The sequence below is a fragment of the Dromiciops gliroides genome, chromosome 2 (genome assembly GCF_019393635.1).
Source record: "Dromiciops gliroides isolate mDroGli1 chromosome 2, mDroGli1.pri, whole genome shotgun sequence".
Taxonomy (NCBI): Eukaryota; Metazoa; Chordata; class Mammalia; order Microbiotheria; family Microbiotheriidae; genus Dromiciops; species Dromiciops gliroides.
Genome location: NC_057862.1, coordinates 431,372,970 through 431,385,648, shown reverse-complemented (window position 1 = coordinate 431,385,648; position 12,679 = coordinate 431,372,970). Strand labels below are relative to the sequence as shown.

At 43.9% G+C, this 12,679-nt stretch overlaps 1 protein-coding gene across 1 annotated transcript in view; it reads right to left on the bottom strand.

The window, feature by feature from the left end:
- NOTCH1 (notch receptor 1) overlaps positions 1–12,679 on the bottom strand; it is an 80,478-nt gene that overhangs the window by 15,095 nt on the left and 52,704 nt on the right. The window contains exons 13-23 of the mRNA XM_043985768.1: positions 12,143–12,335; positions 11,675–11,820; positions 10,551–10,664; positions 7,964–8,083; positions 7,035–7,187; positions 5,709–5,937; positions 4,577–4,778; positions 3,597–3,750; positions 2,891–3,075; positions 1,194–1,326; positions 35–292 (exon numbers count right to left, since the gene is read on the bottom strand). Of these exons, the coding sequence (XP_043841703.1) occupies positions 35–292; positions 1,194–1,326; positions 2,891–3,075; positions 3,597–3,750; positions 4,577–4,778; positions 5,709–5,937; positions 7,035–7,187; positions 7,964–8,083; positions 10,551–10,664; positions 11,675–11,820; positions 12,143–12,335 (1,887 nt within the window). The remainder of the gene's footprint in view (positions 1–34; positions 293–1,193; positions 1,327–2,890; positions 3,076–3,596; positions 3,751–4,576; positions 4,779–5,708; positions 5,938–7,034; positions 7,188–7,963; positions 8,084–10,550; positions 10,665–11,674; positions 11,821–12,142; positions 12,336–12,679) is intronic.

The window sequence follows — 12,679 nt, the reverse complement described above, 5'->3', positions numbered from 1 at the left end:
AAGACAGTTTCTCTTCCACTGTCCTCCTGCCTACCTGTGTATCCCTGTCGACACTCGCACTTAAAGTCATTGACACGCTGGACACAGTTCTGAGTGCCGTGTGGATCACAGGGGTTAGAGAGACATTCGTTGACATCACCTTCACAGCGCTCTCCAACGAAGCCAGGAGGGCAGTTGCAACTGTAGCCTCCCACTTGATCAATACACTTTCCATTGTTGAAACATTTTGGGGCCCGCGTAAGGGGGTCAATGAAGGGGTTGCAGTCATCCACATTGATTTCGCAGTGCACACCTGCGGAAAACCACACAGGGAGGAAGAAAGTGAGCAGCCAGTCCCCAACATCATAGACAACACAGGTAGCAAATTCTTCAGATATCATCTGGTCTAATTTTTCCATTTAATAAAATGAGAAATATGAGCACTAGAGGGATAGAAATGACTTGTCCAGAGTCACACAGATGCTTAGCGGCATAGCTAAAACATGGGACCTGGGTCTCTAGACTCCCTGAATTCAGGGCTCCCTCCCCCACAACGTTCCATTTCAATATTGAGAGACAGGGTGAGGAGGTGGGATAGATGTGACTTGACAGGGGCGGGGGGGGGGGGGGGGAGCAGAGTGACAAGAAGCCAACTTAGTCACTTGGGTTTAATTTGAGCATGGCCAGGGGCAGCTAGGTGGCGCAATGGATAGAGAACTGGCCCTGGAGTCAGGAGTACCTGAGTTCAAATCCGGCCTCAGATACTTAACACTTACTAGCTGTGTGACCTTGGGCAAGTCACTTAACCCCAATTGCCTCACCAAAAAAACCCCAAAAACCAAAACACAAAAACAAACTGATGAAGTAATTTGAGCATGGCCACTGGGGACAATAAAAATCCCTAAAGGATCTATGGTTCATTTATGTGAAGACTTACTACTGAGCTCAGGAGATGATGGTGGGAGACACAGATGTGTGGGAAATTGGCAAGAGTTTGAAAAAGGCTGCTAGTTCTGAAGTGATAGCCTTCTCCACCAAGACTTTCTTTATTCTCTAACTCCCTCCATGGGTGGAAGTGTTTCCTTACCCCCTCGATTTCTCACTGGGAATATGTGGCTTTCATCTTTGCCCTTTAGGACTCTATTCGAGTTTTCTATTTACATTTCCCCTGAGCAAACCCAAGGTCTTTCACCTGGTAAAAATCACTCCCTTACCCTGAGTCCCCCTGGGACATGAGCACTTGTATGTATTGATCAGATCAATGCAGGTGCCACCATTCTGGCAAGGGTGGGACAAACACTCGTTGATCTCCTCGGAGCAATTCACCCCATGGTAGCCAGCGACACACTGAAAAGGAAGAGGAGAAAAGGGCAAACATCACTTCCTGGCCCTAAACAGACCCAACTGCCTTAACCATTATGGGCTGAGCTAGACACAGAATGCAGCAGTCCTGGGCCCCCATTTCCCCAGACCCTGCAATACTCAAAGGTGAAGTCAGAAACAGCTGAGAGGGTCAGGGGGTGACTCCTCTTTTTTTTTTTTTTTTTTGCAGGGCAGTGAGGGTTAAGTGACTTGCCCGGGGTCACACAGCTAGTAAGTGTCAAGTATCTGAGGCCAGATCTGGACTCAGATCTTCCTAAACTAGGGCCAGTGTTTTATCCACTGCATCACCTAGCTGTTCCTGTGACTCTTAAGAGGGTAACAACATGGAGGCAGCTAGGTGGTGGAGTAGATAAAGCACTGGCCCTGGATTCAGGAGGACCTGAATTCAAATCTGCATCAGACACTTGACACATACTAGCTGTGTGACCCTGGGTAAGTCACTTAATCCTCATTACCCTATGCAAAACCAAAACCAAAAAAAAAAAAAAAAAAGGGTAACAACGCTAGCCCTACTTCTAGCCAGAAGCTTTCCCTCACACTCACAACCAGCAGTGAGGAATTCAAAGTAAAATAACACTGCCATGTGTTTTCTATTATTGCTCCATGGGTGTCAGTGTTTTCTCCTGCCCACAGTATGGGCTCAAGGACAGATTCTACCACTATCTCCCCTGTACCTCACCCACCCACCTTTCTCTACCTCCCCCCAGACCTACTTTACAAAATATGCATTTCCCTCAGGAAAATTACCAATTTGGCTTCTAAATCCTGAAAAAAAAAAACCCACAAAATTGTCCTCAAAGCAGCCTGTATCCCACTTTTTTATCAGGTTACCTTATAAGGGCCCAATTCAAGACCTTCTCTGGTTATCAATTGTCTTGCCTTCTCCAAATTAGTACTTGAGTCACACAGTCCAGGTGTAATTCTACCCTCTCTGGTACTGGTCTTTCTCTGTTCTGTGTGCAAGAGCTTTCTATTTCTATACTTACATCCTCTAATGTCTCACTGTGACATGGAGGTCCTGGGTGGGGTCTCAAAGGCTGTTTCAGCAGAGAACAGGCTCTGGTAGGGTCTGATTGCTGAGCCGAAATGGTTTCAAATACACACACCCAAGCATGCTATCTGAGGTCCAGTCTAAGAATGAAGATCTTGAAACTGGATGCTAAGTGATAAATTCTTTAGCCAGCATGACCCCCACAAAACAGATAAAAATGCAAAACTCCCCTTAGTCCTGTATAGCAGTAATGGTAGTAGAAAAAGGTGGTAAAGAATTGCATGGTATGAATCTTCCTGATGATGCTTTGAGATCCTCAAAGCCTGAGACACCATACATATGACCAGCATAGGGCTGTAGACGCAGTAAGCCCTCATTAGACTTAATGAGAAAGTTTTCAACAACTAGCACAGTGATGCCAGTCAAGATGGCACTCACTTGACAGGATGATCCAGTCTATAATGGCATTGCCAAATATCCATGGGAGTGTTTGTTGTGTCTCTCTGGGAAGTGCCAGTCTCTTGTGTTCCTACTCACCTCACATGAATAGCCTCCCAGATAGTCTGTACAGGTAGCTCCATTCTGGCAGGGATTGGGAGAGCACTCATCTACCTGCTCCTCGCAGTAGCTGCCGGTGTAGCCTGCCTGGCAGCGGCAGTAGTGGGTATTCCCAGTGTCCATGCAGAGCCCAGAGTTCCGGCATAGGTGGGCCACATCAATATCTACAGAGAACAGGAAAGAGGGCTCAGTATGTGGTGATAATCAATGGATTGGCTAATAGGAGATGGGTTTTCTTTCTTTTCTTTCTTTTTTTAGCCACAAGGAAAGAACTAAAAAATATAAAATAAATATATAATATAAAAATATAAAATACTCAGTCCCATGAAGCCCCCTTTGATTTCTACAATGATAGGAATTGTTTTTTGGTGCAAAACAACATTTTTCCCTTTTAACTACCCTGAATACAGATCAGACCCGTGCCATTAGCCCCCTTAGCACCGTGTGCTAATTAGGAAGCAGTAATGACATAAGCTGTACTGTATGGGTCCAGCAGTTTGGGCAGGCTGGTTTCTAGAGTCTCCATAGGCAATTGGCTAGATCATTTGTGTCCCAAAAAACCTAGGGAGACGGCACCCTGGCAACCAGGATGGGCCTGCATTGAAACACCTCATGATCCTTCCATCCCTTCCCTGTTCACCCAATGAGTGAAGAGCAGCTTGGGAAGAGGGGAAGAGCAGCTCACTTTGTTGCTTGGCAGCCACCTCGCAGGATACACTGGGCACATCACAGTAGAGGCCAGTCCAGCCGCTATTGCATTCACAACGGTACAGATTGTTGGTCTGCCAGCACGTCCCACCATTCTTACAGGGTGAGGAATCACACCAGCGCACCAGGTTCTAGGGAAGGGAAATGACAAATCAAATCCTTCTGTTAGGCCCAATAGAACAAGGGGAATCTGGTCTATTAATTTCTTTGACAACTGATAGACAGGCCTTGTTTTACATACACTGATTCTCTTTCTAAAAGGTACACAAGTTGTTTTAATTGAAATTGAATTTCATCTCTACACCTAAAAGGAGATCTGCACTGGCTCATCTTGTAAGAGGAAAAAATCCTTTTGCCAAATCAACTATCATTCCTTATATGATCTCTTCACTGTCCCAGAAGTATACCATGCCCATTTTCCACTTTCCTATCTATAATCATGATTCTCTCCTTACCAGGAATACTTCTCCTCCTCTTCTTCCTTCTGCCTAACCAAATCTTACCCACCCATCCTTTGAAATCTAATTCAAATCATCTTTCTTGATAACTGCTCCACCCTTCTTATGTCATCCTTTCCTCTCAAGGGACAATTTAAGCTTCTTGAGGGCAGGGGATTTCTGTGTTTAGTTTTTGAGATTCTAAGAATCCTAAGAGCTAGAGACCTCTCCAAGATCATCTAGTCCAACCTCTTCATTTGACAGATAAGGAAATGAAAGTCCAGAGAATGGGTTCTTACCCCAGTTAACACAGCTATTCCAGGGCAAAAACTTGGGTCTCTGAACTTAAGTGCAAAGTTCTTTCTACTCTACTTCACTGCTATTCACCATGCCTCTTTACTACTACTGTGGCAAAGACTTGGTGATGGATTCATCTTCAGTCTAAATCCAGGTTTTCATACATTAGGTTTTTCTTAGAGTTTGACCAATGGGATATATAAGCATGGAAAGCACCAGTCACCTGGCAATTGAGGCCTGTGTACCCTTGAGGACAGGTACACTTGTAGGTGCCATAGCTGTCCTGGCAGGTACCCCCATGTAGGCAAGGGCGTGAGTCACACTCGTTTATGTCATGTTGACAGTAGCTGCCTGTGAAGCCTGGTGGGCAGAGGCAGGTGAAGGTGTTGATGCCATCCACACAGGTGCCCCCATTGAAGCAGGAGCTGAAAGGAAGAAGTACAACTACTGGTTATAATCACAACAATGGACACTGACCACACTTGGCTCCAAAGCAGCAAACCTCAAGGCCATCTGCAAAAACATCTCAGTGTATAGTCAAACCTGCTCTCCAAGCACTAGATACTGTCCAAAAATAGAGTTCTTGCAGCAAGTATATTTTCCTTCTCTTATTACTTTAAGATGCCAGGGTAAATTCAATTCTTTGTTACTATTATTTTTGTTTTGTTTTTGTTTTTTTGCAGTGCAATGAGGGTTAAGTGACTTGCCCAGGGTCACACAGCTAGTCAAGTGTCTGAGGCTAGATTTGAACTCAGGTCCTCCTGAATCCAAGGCCAGTGCTTCATCCATTGCTCCACCCAGCTGCCCCTGTTACTATTATTTTTTAATTGTCAGGCATTCCTTCCCTCCAACCCTCCCACGGGGGGAAGGGGGAAGAAGGGATACAGAACCCTTGTATCATATAAATATAGTCAAGCAAAAAAAAAAATCCCACATTAGTCACATCCAAAAAGGTTTCTTATTCTGCCTATTAGTCTATCATCTTTTTGACATGAGGCAGGCAGCATTATCTAACTCAACTTCACATTTGGTAGAAGGCACTTTCATATTCATTACTTGCTCACCACACCCCTGTGACACAGGCAGAATATTTATTGTTTTCTCCATTTTAGTGATGAAGAAAGATACCAGGGGACTGAAGTCATTTGCCCAAAGTCTCAAAGCACGTAAATTAGTGAAAGAAACAGAACCAAAAGAAGACCAGAAAATCTCTCAATTCTCCATCCAGTGTTGCTTTCATAACCAAAACATCCCACATTTACAAAGTTTTGTAACATTTACAAAGTTTTTTCCCTACATTAGGCTGACCAGATGGGCATTTTGGAAATCTCTGCCTCCTTTGCACCAATTCTCACCTCTCTGTGCAGTCTGGAGTGTTGTTCTCACAGTGGATTCCACTGAAGCCAGATGGACAGGTACAGGTATAACTGTTCACACAGTCAGTACAATTGGCCCCATTCTTACATGGGTTGCTGGCACACTCATTGATGTCCTCTTCACACTGGTGACCTCGGAAGCCAGGCAGACAGTCACAGAAGGCAGCATTGATACCATCTGAGCAGGCACCACCATTGTGACAAGGATCTAAGGGGTTACACACCAACAGTCAATTGCAGTCAAATGCAAATCAACAACCATATGAAAGATTGCTTCAAATCACCAATTAAAACAATTCTAAACTTTCCACTCACACCCCACAAAGGGGCTAAGAAAACATAAGACCAAAATAGTCAAAGGCTGGCAAGGCTAAAGGAAGACAGGGGTCCACTAACAAGTAATTGGTAGTCCTGTAAATTGATCCACTTATTCTGGAAAACAATTTGGAACTATGTAGGAAAAGTCACTAAATTATTCATACCCTTTGACCCAGAGATCCCACCACTGGGCACATATACACCAAGGAGGTCGAAGGCAAAAAGGTCTTATTAAGCCAAAACATTCAGAGAAACATTTTTTGGTGGTAGCAAAAAAAAAAAGATAAAAAGTAGGTGCCTGTCAATTGGGAATGACTGGACAAATTATGGTTTGGACAAAATATATTCTGGTCTATTGCGCCATAACAAATATAAGGTAATTTAAAATACACAGGAAGAACTAAGTGAAATGAGCACTAAAACTGCAAAAAGGTGGTTGAACTCTAAATTAATTTTAATGAATGGTCTGTCTCAGAAAACTAATAATGAAACACATTTCTTTTTTTTTTTTATTTTTTTTGAGGCAATTGGGGTTAAGTGACTTGCCCAGGTCACACAGCTAGTAAGTGTCAAGTGTCTGAGGCCAGATTTGAAGTCAGGTCCTCCTGACTCCAGGGCCAATGATCTATCCACTGCACCACCTAGCTGCCCCGTGGTATATAATCTCTAGCATGATTACCAATATGTCTGATGGTTTTGGTTAAATGTTTTAAATGCAAATGAGAAGGGGAAAAGATGGTTAAGGGGAACTATTGTGTAAAAAAACCAAAAGGCCTCATTAAAACTTATAAATTGCAGAGAGCTGGTATTAGAGAGAACCCAAGTACTCCTAATTCCACCACACCTCCATGGGAGGGTCTCAACTACTTCTCAACACCAGGAGAGTCCCATAGGGTAAAGGGTCATGGTAATGATCCAGATGGTCACCAATCCCTCCCTGTTCCCTAATGTTCCTCTTTCCCACACCTGACCCCAGCCCCCTCTTACTCGGCTGGCAGTCATCCACATCGGTCTCACAGTTGCGTCCAGTGTAGCCAGCTCTGCAGCTGCAGCGGTAACTTCCATTGGTATTCTGACAGGTAGCGCCATTCCTACATGGGCTCTTCACACATTCATTGATGTCAATCTCACAGGTCTGTCCTGGTGGATGAAGGATCACAGGGACATAGCTGTGAAGCCAGGAGACTTTAGAGGTCATCTGACCCAACCCACTAATGTTACAGAGTGGGAAATGGGCCCAGAGATGATAAGTGATTTGCTTGGGGTCTCATAGACTATTAGAGAATAGCAAGGCTGGGATTCAAACTCTGATCTGAATTCAAATCCAGCCTTTCCCCCACTAGACTGCCTATGTCATATTAAGGACCACCTATCTCTCCACCTGCAGAGGAGCTAGCCACCTCAAAACATGAAAAACCATCCCTATCAAGCTCAGGAGGTTCACATACACGGCCCCCTTGTCCTGGGAATTCTCTGAGAGTTTAGAAGGAATTGGGGCTTCTATCCTGATTCTAAAAGTTCCAAGGAAGGAAGCACATCCTTCAATGAGCCAAAGGCAAGGCCAAGAATCGTTTGCCTCCTGGGATGGCTGTAGATGCTTGTTCCAGTTATAGGAGACCCTTGGTCAGAGAACAGTGCTCTGGGGAAACTGTACATTAAGACCCTCATAGACTACTAAATTCTGGTCTGACTGGTCCTCAACGATCCCAACCCTGGACCCAATTTGGCCTTATGATTCTCCTATTGTGAACTGTGTTACTTCAAGAGTCTTTGCCCTGTGGTCTTCCTGAATACAACCTAATAGATGAATCTGTAAAGGTCACTGAGCTAACACTCCAATTAAAAATTGGTCCCCACAAATCCAAATGGAGGAGCCCCAGGAAGCATCATGGGATGCTATTTTTTTAAAGCCTCACCTTGCCAGCCTGTGGGGCACATACACGAGAAGCTCTCATAATCCTCTGACTCCTTACATTCTCCACCATTTTTACATGGGTCTTTGGCACATGGAGCCAGCACTTCCTCACAGCTGGCACCTGATCATTGGGAGAGAAATCACAAGGTAAGAAACTGAGATGGCTTTACTTGAATAAGACATCCAGAGTCCAGTGCAGCTGTGATACTACTAGGCTCCAGGCTCCACCTCTCTCCCCTCTCCCAATTATCAATCCAATTGTCTGTTATTTTAATAGTATGGCTTAATTTCTCTCAAAGACTTCCAAGGGTCTTTAAAAGTTCCCTAATTAATATAAAAATACTCTTCAGAGAGATGCATTCCCGTTAAGCTATTATTAGTTAACACTTTATTGGGGCAGCTAGGTGGCGCAGTGGATAGAGCACCGGCCCTGGAGTCAGGAGTACCTGAGTTCAAGTCCGGCCTCAGACACTTAACACTTACTAGCTGTGTGACCCTGGGCAAGTCACTTAACCCCAATTGCCTCACTAAAAAAAAACAAAAACAAAAACACTTTATTAAGGATTTAGCACAAGTACTTAACAATCTGAATGAGACCTAGAATGGGAAGAAGGAATGTGGTGATGAACTGAGGTACTTCACAGCATCATCCTATTTGGCTCTGATATCACATCTGGTCTGGTTGCTCACTGTCACTCCTATGACAGAATTCCACTTGGAATTCCCACCCAGCAAGGACATAGGACTTAGCCAGTTGTACCTGGCAGTCTTCCAAGATAGCCAGTCATTTAGAAGCATCCCCCTGGTTCCTAAAGTCATTCCTATTTGTCATCTAAGAGTAAACCAGAGCCTTGGCACCGGGACCCTAGGTTCTACTTGAATAATTTTTTTTTCTTCCTCAACATACCCATGGAAAAAATCTTTACATAGACATACAGATACATATATGTGGCTTTTTAGTAAAAAGAAAATAAAATCTGATTTATAGTTTTCCTGTTTACAGGGCATATGGGGGGAATAAAAAGACTAGGAAATCTTATCTTCCTTGTCAACTGTTATCTTCCAAGTAGACCTTTGTGATTTTTCCAGAGCTGATTTTTCCTATCTGTTTCCATGGTGATCTGCGCAGACAGGAAATTCGCCAGAGTTTCCTACAATTGTGCACATGTTGCCATTTTGTGCAAGAGGAAGCAGGAAGCTGGCCAACAGGAACTAGATCAGCACTAATTCCCTCTGCTCTCCCTCATACTATTGCCCCCAGGCCCTGTTTTTCAGGGGGTTCTGATGTAGGTTTTTCCAAAAAGGAGCATCAACAGTAGAGAGAATGCTGTTCATCTACAGGCCCGGAAAGGGACAGGACCCCCCAAACAGACAAGGGCTCTGTACTGTTTTCTTAAATAACACCCGGTTGACTCTGGGAGAGCAATTGAGAATGCAGGCCCCTATCTTTGGTCAAAGCAAATATTTCTCTTATGGCCCTATGTCACGGGAAATCAAAGTACAGCTCATCCGGAAGCTTCCTCCCCTTCTGAGTCAGGTTCCTTTAGCAGCATCCATCACGGCTAAAATAACAGATTTAGGACCATGGTTCTGGAAGTTGCATTTGTCGCCTTCCCTCCAAACTGCAGAAATCCATGCATTCCCATGCTCACAACAAAAACTCAGAGAGCCTGGTTTAAAGACTTTTTCAATCAAGTCTTTGCATGGGCCTTCACCACTGGACCTGTGGTCAGTGAACAAACACTCATGATTCTGAAGGAAGCCTTTCCCAGTTTTTCACCTTCACACAAACCCTACTTGACTGTGTTTTCTGATAGTTGTTTTCAGCCCCCATAAAAATATATCCACATCCTGTCCAGCCTCCCCCAACCACTGGAATCTCCAATCACTTTACTATTCACCTTGATTACTCTTATACAAAAAAAAAAAAGAAATGTTGAAGGCTCTTTCAGGGACAGAGAAAAATGATGCAGAGCAGACATTAGGAAGCAGGTGAATAGGACAAGGCAGTGAGCACTAGTCTGGCTGTCTTAGTAAAAAAAGATACACAAAATCTTTGGCCAAAATTAAAATCCACTGTACAGGCACTTTCTATAATTTGTTAGTTTCCCCAGTATGATTATGATTCAAAATTCCCTATGGGCCACCTTGTTTTTTGGGGGGCTGTGTGTGTGTGTATTGTGTGTGTTAATCCTCCTTATTCTCTAGCCCAGAGTTTTGCCCACAAACTTATTTCCCTTAAAAAAAAAAAAAATCACTCAAAAAGTGGTCCTGAGGGTGGATCAGGAGTTTTGAAAGAGCTTCTTTAAGGGGCAGCTAGGTGGCGTAGTGGATAAAGCACCGGCCCTGGATTCAGGAGAACCTGAGTTCAAAACCGGCCTCAGACACTTGATACTTACTAGCTGTGTGACCCTGGGCAAGTCACTTAACCCTCATTGCCCAGTAAAAAAAAAAAAAAAAAAAAAAAGAGCTTCTTTAGGCTCTGGATAAAAAGGAGAAGTAGCTACTACATATACCTGTGTTGGTAAGTAAGGGACCACAGTTACCAATGTCCCCTCCTCCCTACCCCCAATTCCATGTTTTCTCACCAGTATAGGGTAGGAGGCAGTTACACTTGTAGCCAGCCACATCATCAATACAGGTGCCCTGGTTCAGACATGGGTTGGAAGCGCATTCATTGATGTTGGTTTGACAGTTGGGACCTAGGACAGGAAAACAAACCATCAAACTCCAGTTTCTCAGAGATGGCCTTAATCTTCCTTAGGATAAATGGCTACAGTATAAAGGCCCAGGTGCTTTTGGGGCATGGCCCCTGAGATTAAGGGGCCCTCTCCTTCCTCCTTTTCCTGTCCTTTCCTTCTTATGACACAGTATAAAGAGTACTAGATTTGGAAGAATACCTGAGTTCTAGCCTCAGCTCTGCCATGAACTCAATAACTGACCTCAAGCAAGTCCTTTGAGGGCTTAGTTTCTCCTCATTATTGATTGGACTAGATTATGCATAAGGTCCCATTCAGCCTTCTTTATCTCCTCAGAATTTCTCTTTTTCTTTTTTTTGCACACCCTCATTCATTTCCCTTCCCAAATTTGTTTTCCCTAGTCTCTCTTGGCTGACCAGGGCCCTACTCTGAGCAAAAGAAAGTCCTGCCCTGAGCTCCAACCTCAGTAATGTATTTCACATTTATACCGTTCAGAGCAGTCTAGGTAAAAAGAATCACTGCTCCAAGCATTATTCCCAAGGACAATAGAACACTGACAACCATCCTTCTCTGCTTCCTAGGTACTCATGGCTAGCCATCTCTTACATTCTTATAGTGGTATGTAACTTTCTAGGTATGTGAGTCTGGTCTACTCACATAGACAAGCTTCTGGAGGTCTGAGGCTGTGTTTTATTTATCTCTGAAATTTCCATTAACACTTTCCAGAGGGCTCTGGATGTGCTCTAATAATGACTTATTAAATGGATATTTCCCACCCAGCAATGGTTAATGAACATTTTTTGTGAATGGAATCCAAGTAGAATGTTCCATGAGCTGGGGTGGCCCCCAAATTTTGGCTCCCCTGACCTATGCATCTGAGGCCAACAGTTACATCCAAGGATCAGTAGATTATCAGAAAATAGCAAAGGAGTAAAGGGGAAACTGAAAGAACTCCCACACTGCCCTCAATTCTATACCATGATACCTCCCTGTGCCAACAGGGCACCACTCACCACTGAAGCCCTCACGGCAAGTGCACACGTATCCACTAGTCATGTCCTTGCAGGTCCCCCCATTAACACATGGGTTCGATTCACACTCATTGTTATTGATATCACAGTTGGTGCCACTCCAGCCTGGGTCACAGTCACACTTGTACCTAAAGAAAGAACAAAGTCTCTTAGCCATTTTGTTTGCCTAAGCATGCTCCCATTTTTCACTGACTACCTTGAAATGCATGGTCATAATTGAGCACGGGTGTGTAGTTAGATACAATGCTAGACTACTCAGAGGCTTTTCTATTTTTTCTGTATATAAAGTACATGTGGAAAAGAGGAGATTCTGTTGGGTTCATTTCTGAAGTCATGAAGAAGACCAAATCCATCCAGGGAGGGTAGAAAATCAGGGCCATGTGAATGAAGCCAAGGGATTCCATTAATGAAATAGGGTAGGGATAAAAAAGCCCAAACCATCTGACATACCCATTAAGGCCATCCCGACATTTCCCATGTATACATGGGTTACTGCTACATTCATTGACTTCAGACAGGCATGTGGGATCATGGTAGCCATCTGGGCAGTGGCAGGTGAAGCTGTTGATGCCATCCTCACATGTGCCTCCATTGTGACATGGGTTTCCAGCACATTCATCAATGTTGATGTTGCACATACTTCCTGTTGGGGAGGAGAAAGAAGACAGGGTAGAATCAGTGGAACAGTGACCCCCTAAGCCTTCTTCAAGGGATTCCAGCCTCTCTCCATCATCAGCTTGGTAAAGAATGACGAGCATCTTGGTGGTTAAGTGGAAAGGGAAGTAATTCTGGTGTCAGAAAACCTGGGCTTTTGTTGGGGTTCTCCTGCTTACTAGCTACTTAACCTTAGAAGATCCCTTAATTTTCCTGGGCCTCAGTTTCTTTGTCTATGAAATAAAATAAAATAAAATAATAAAATAAAATGGTTGGACTAAATGACCTCTCAAGGTCTCCTAAAACTCTAAATATCATGACCTCATTCATAGG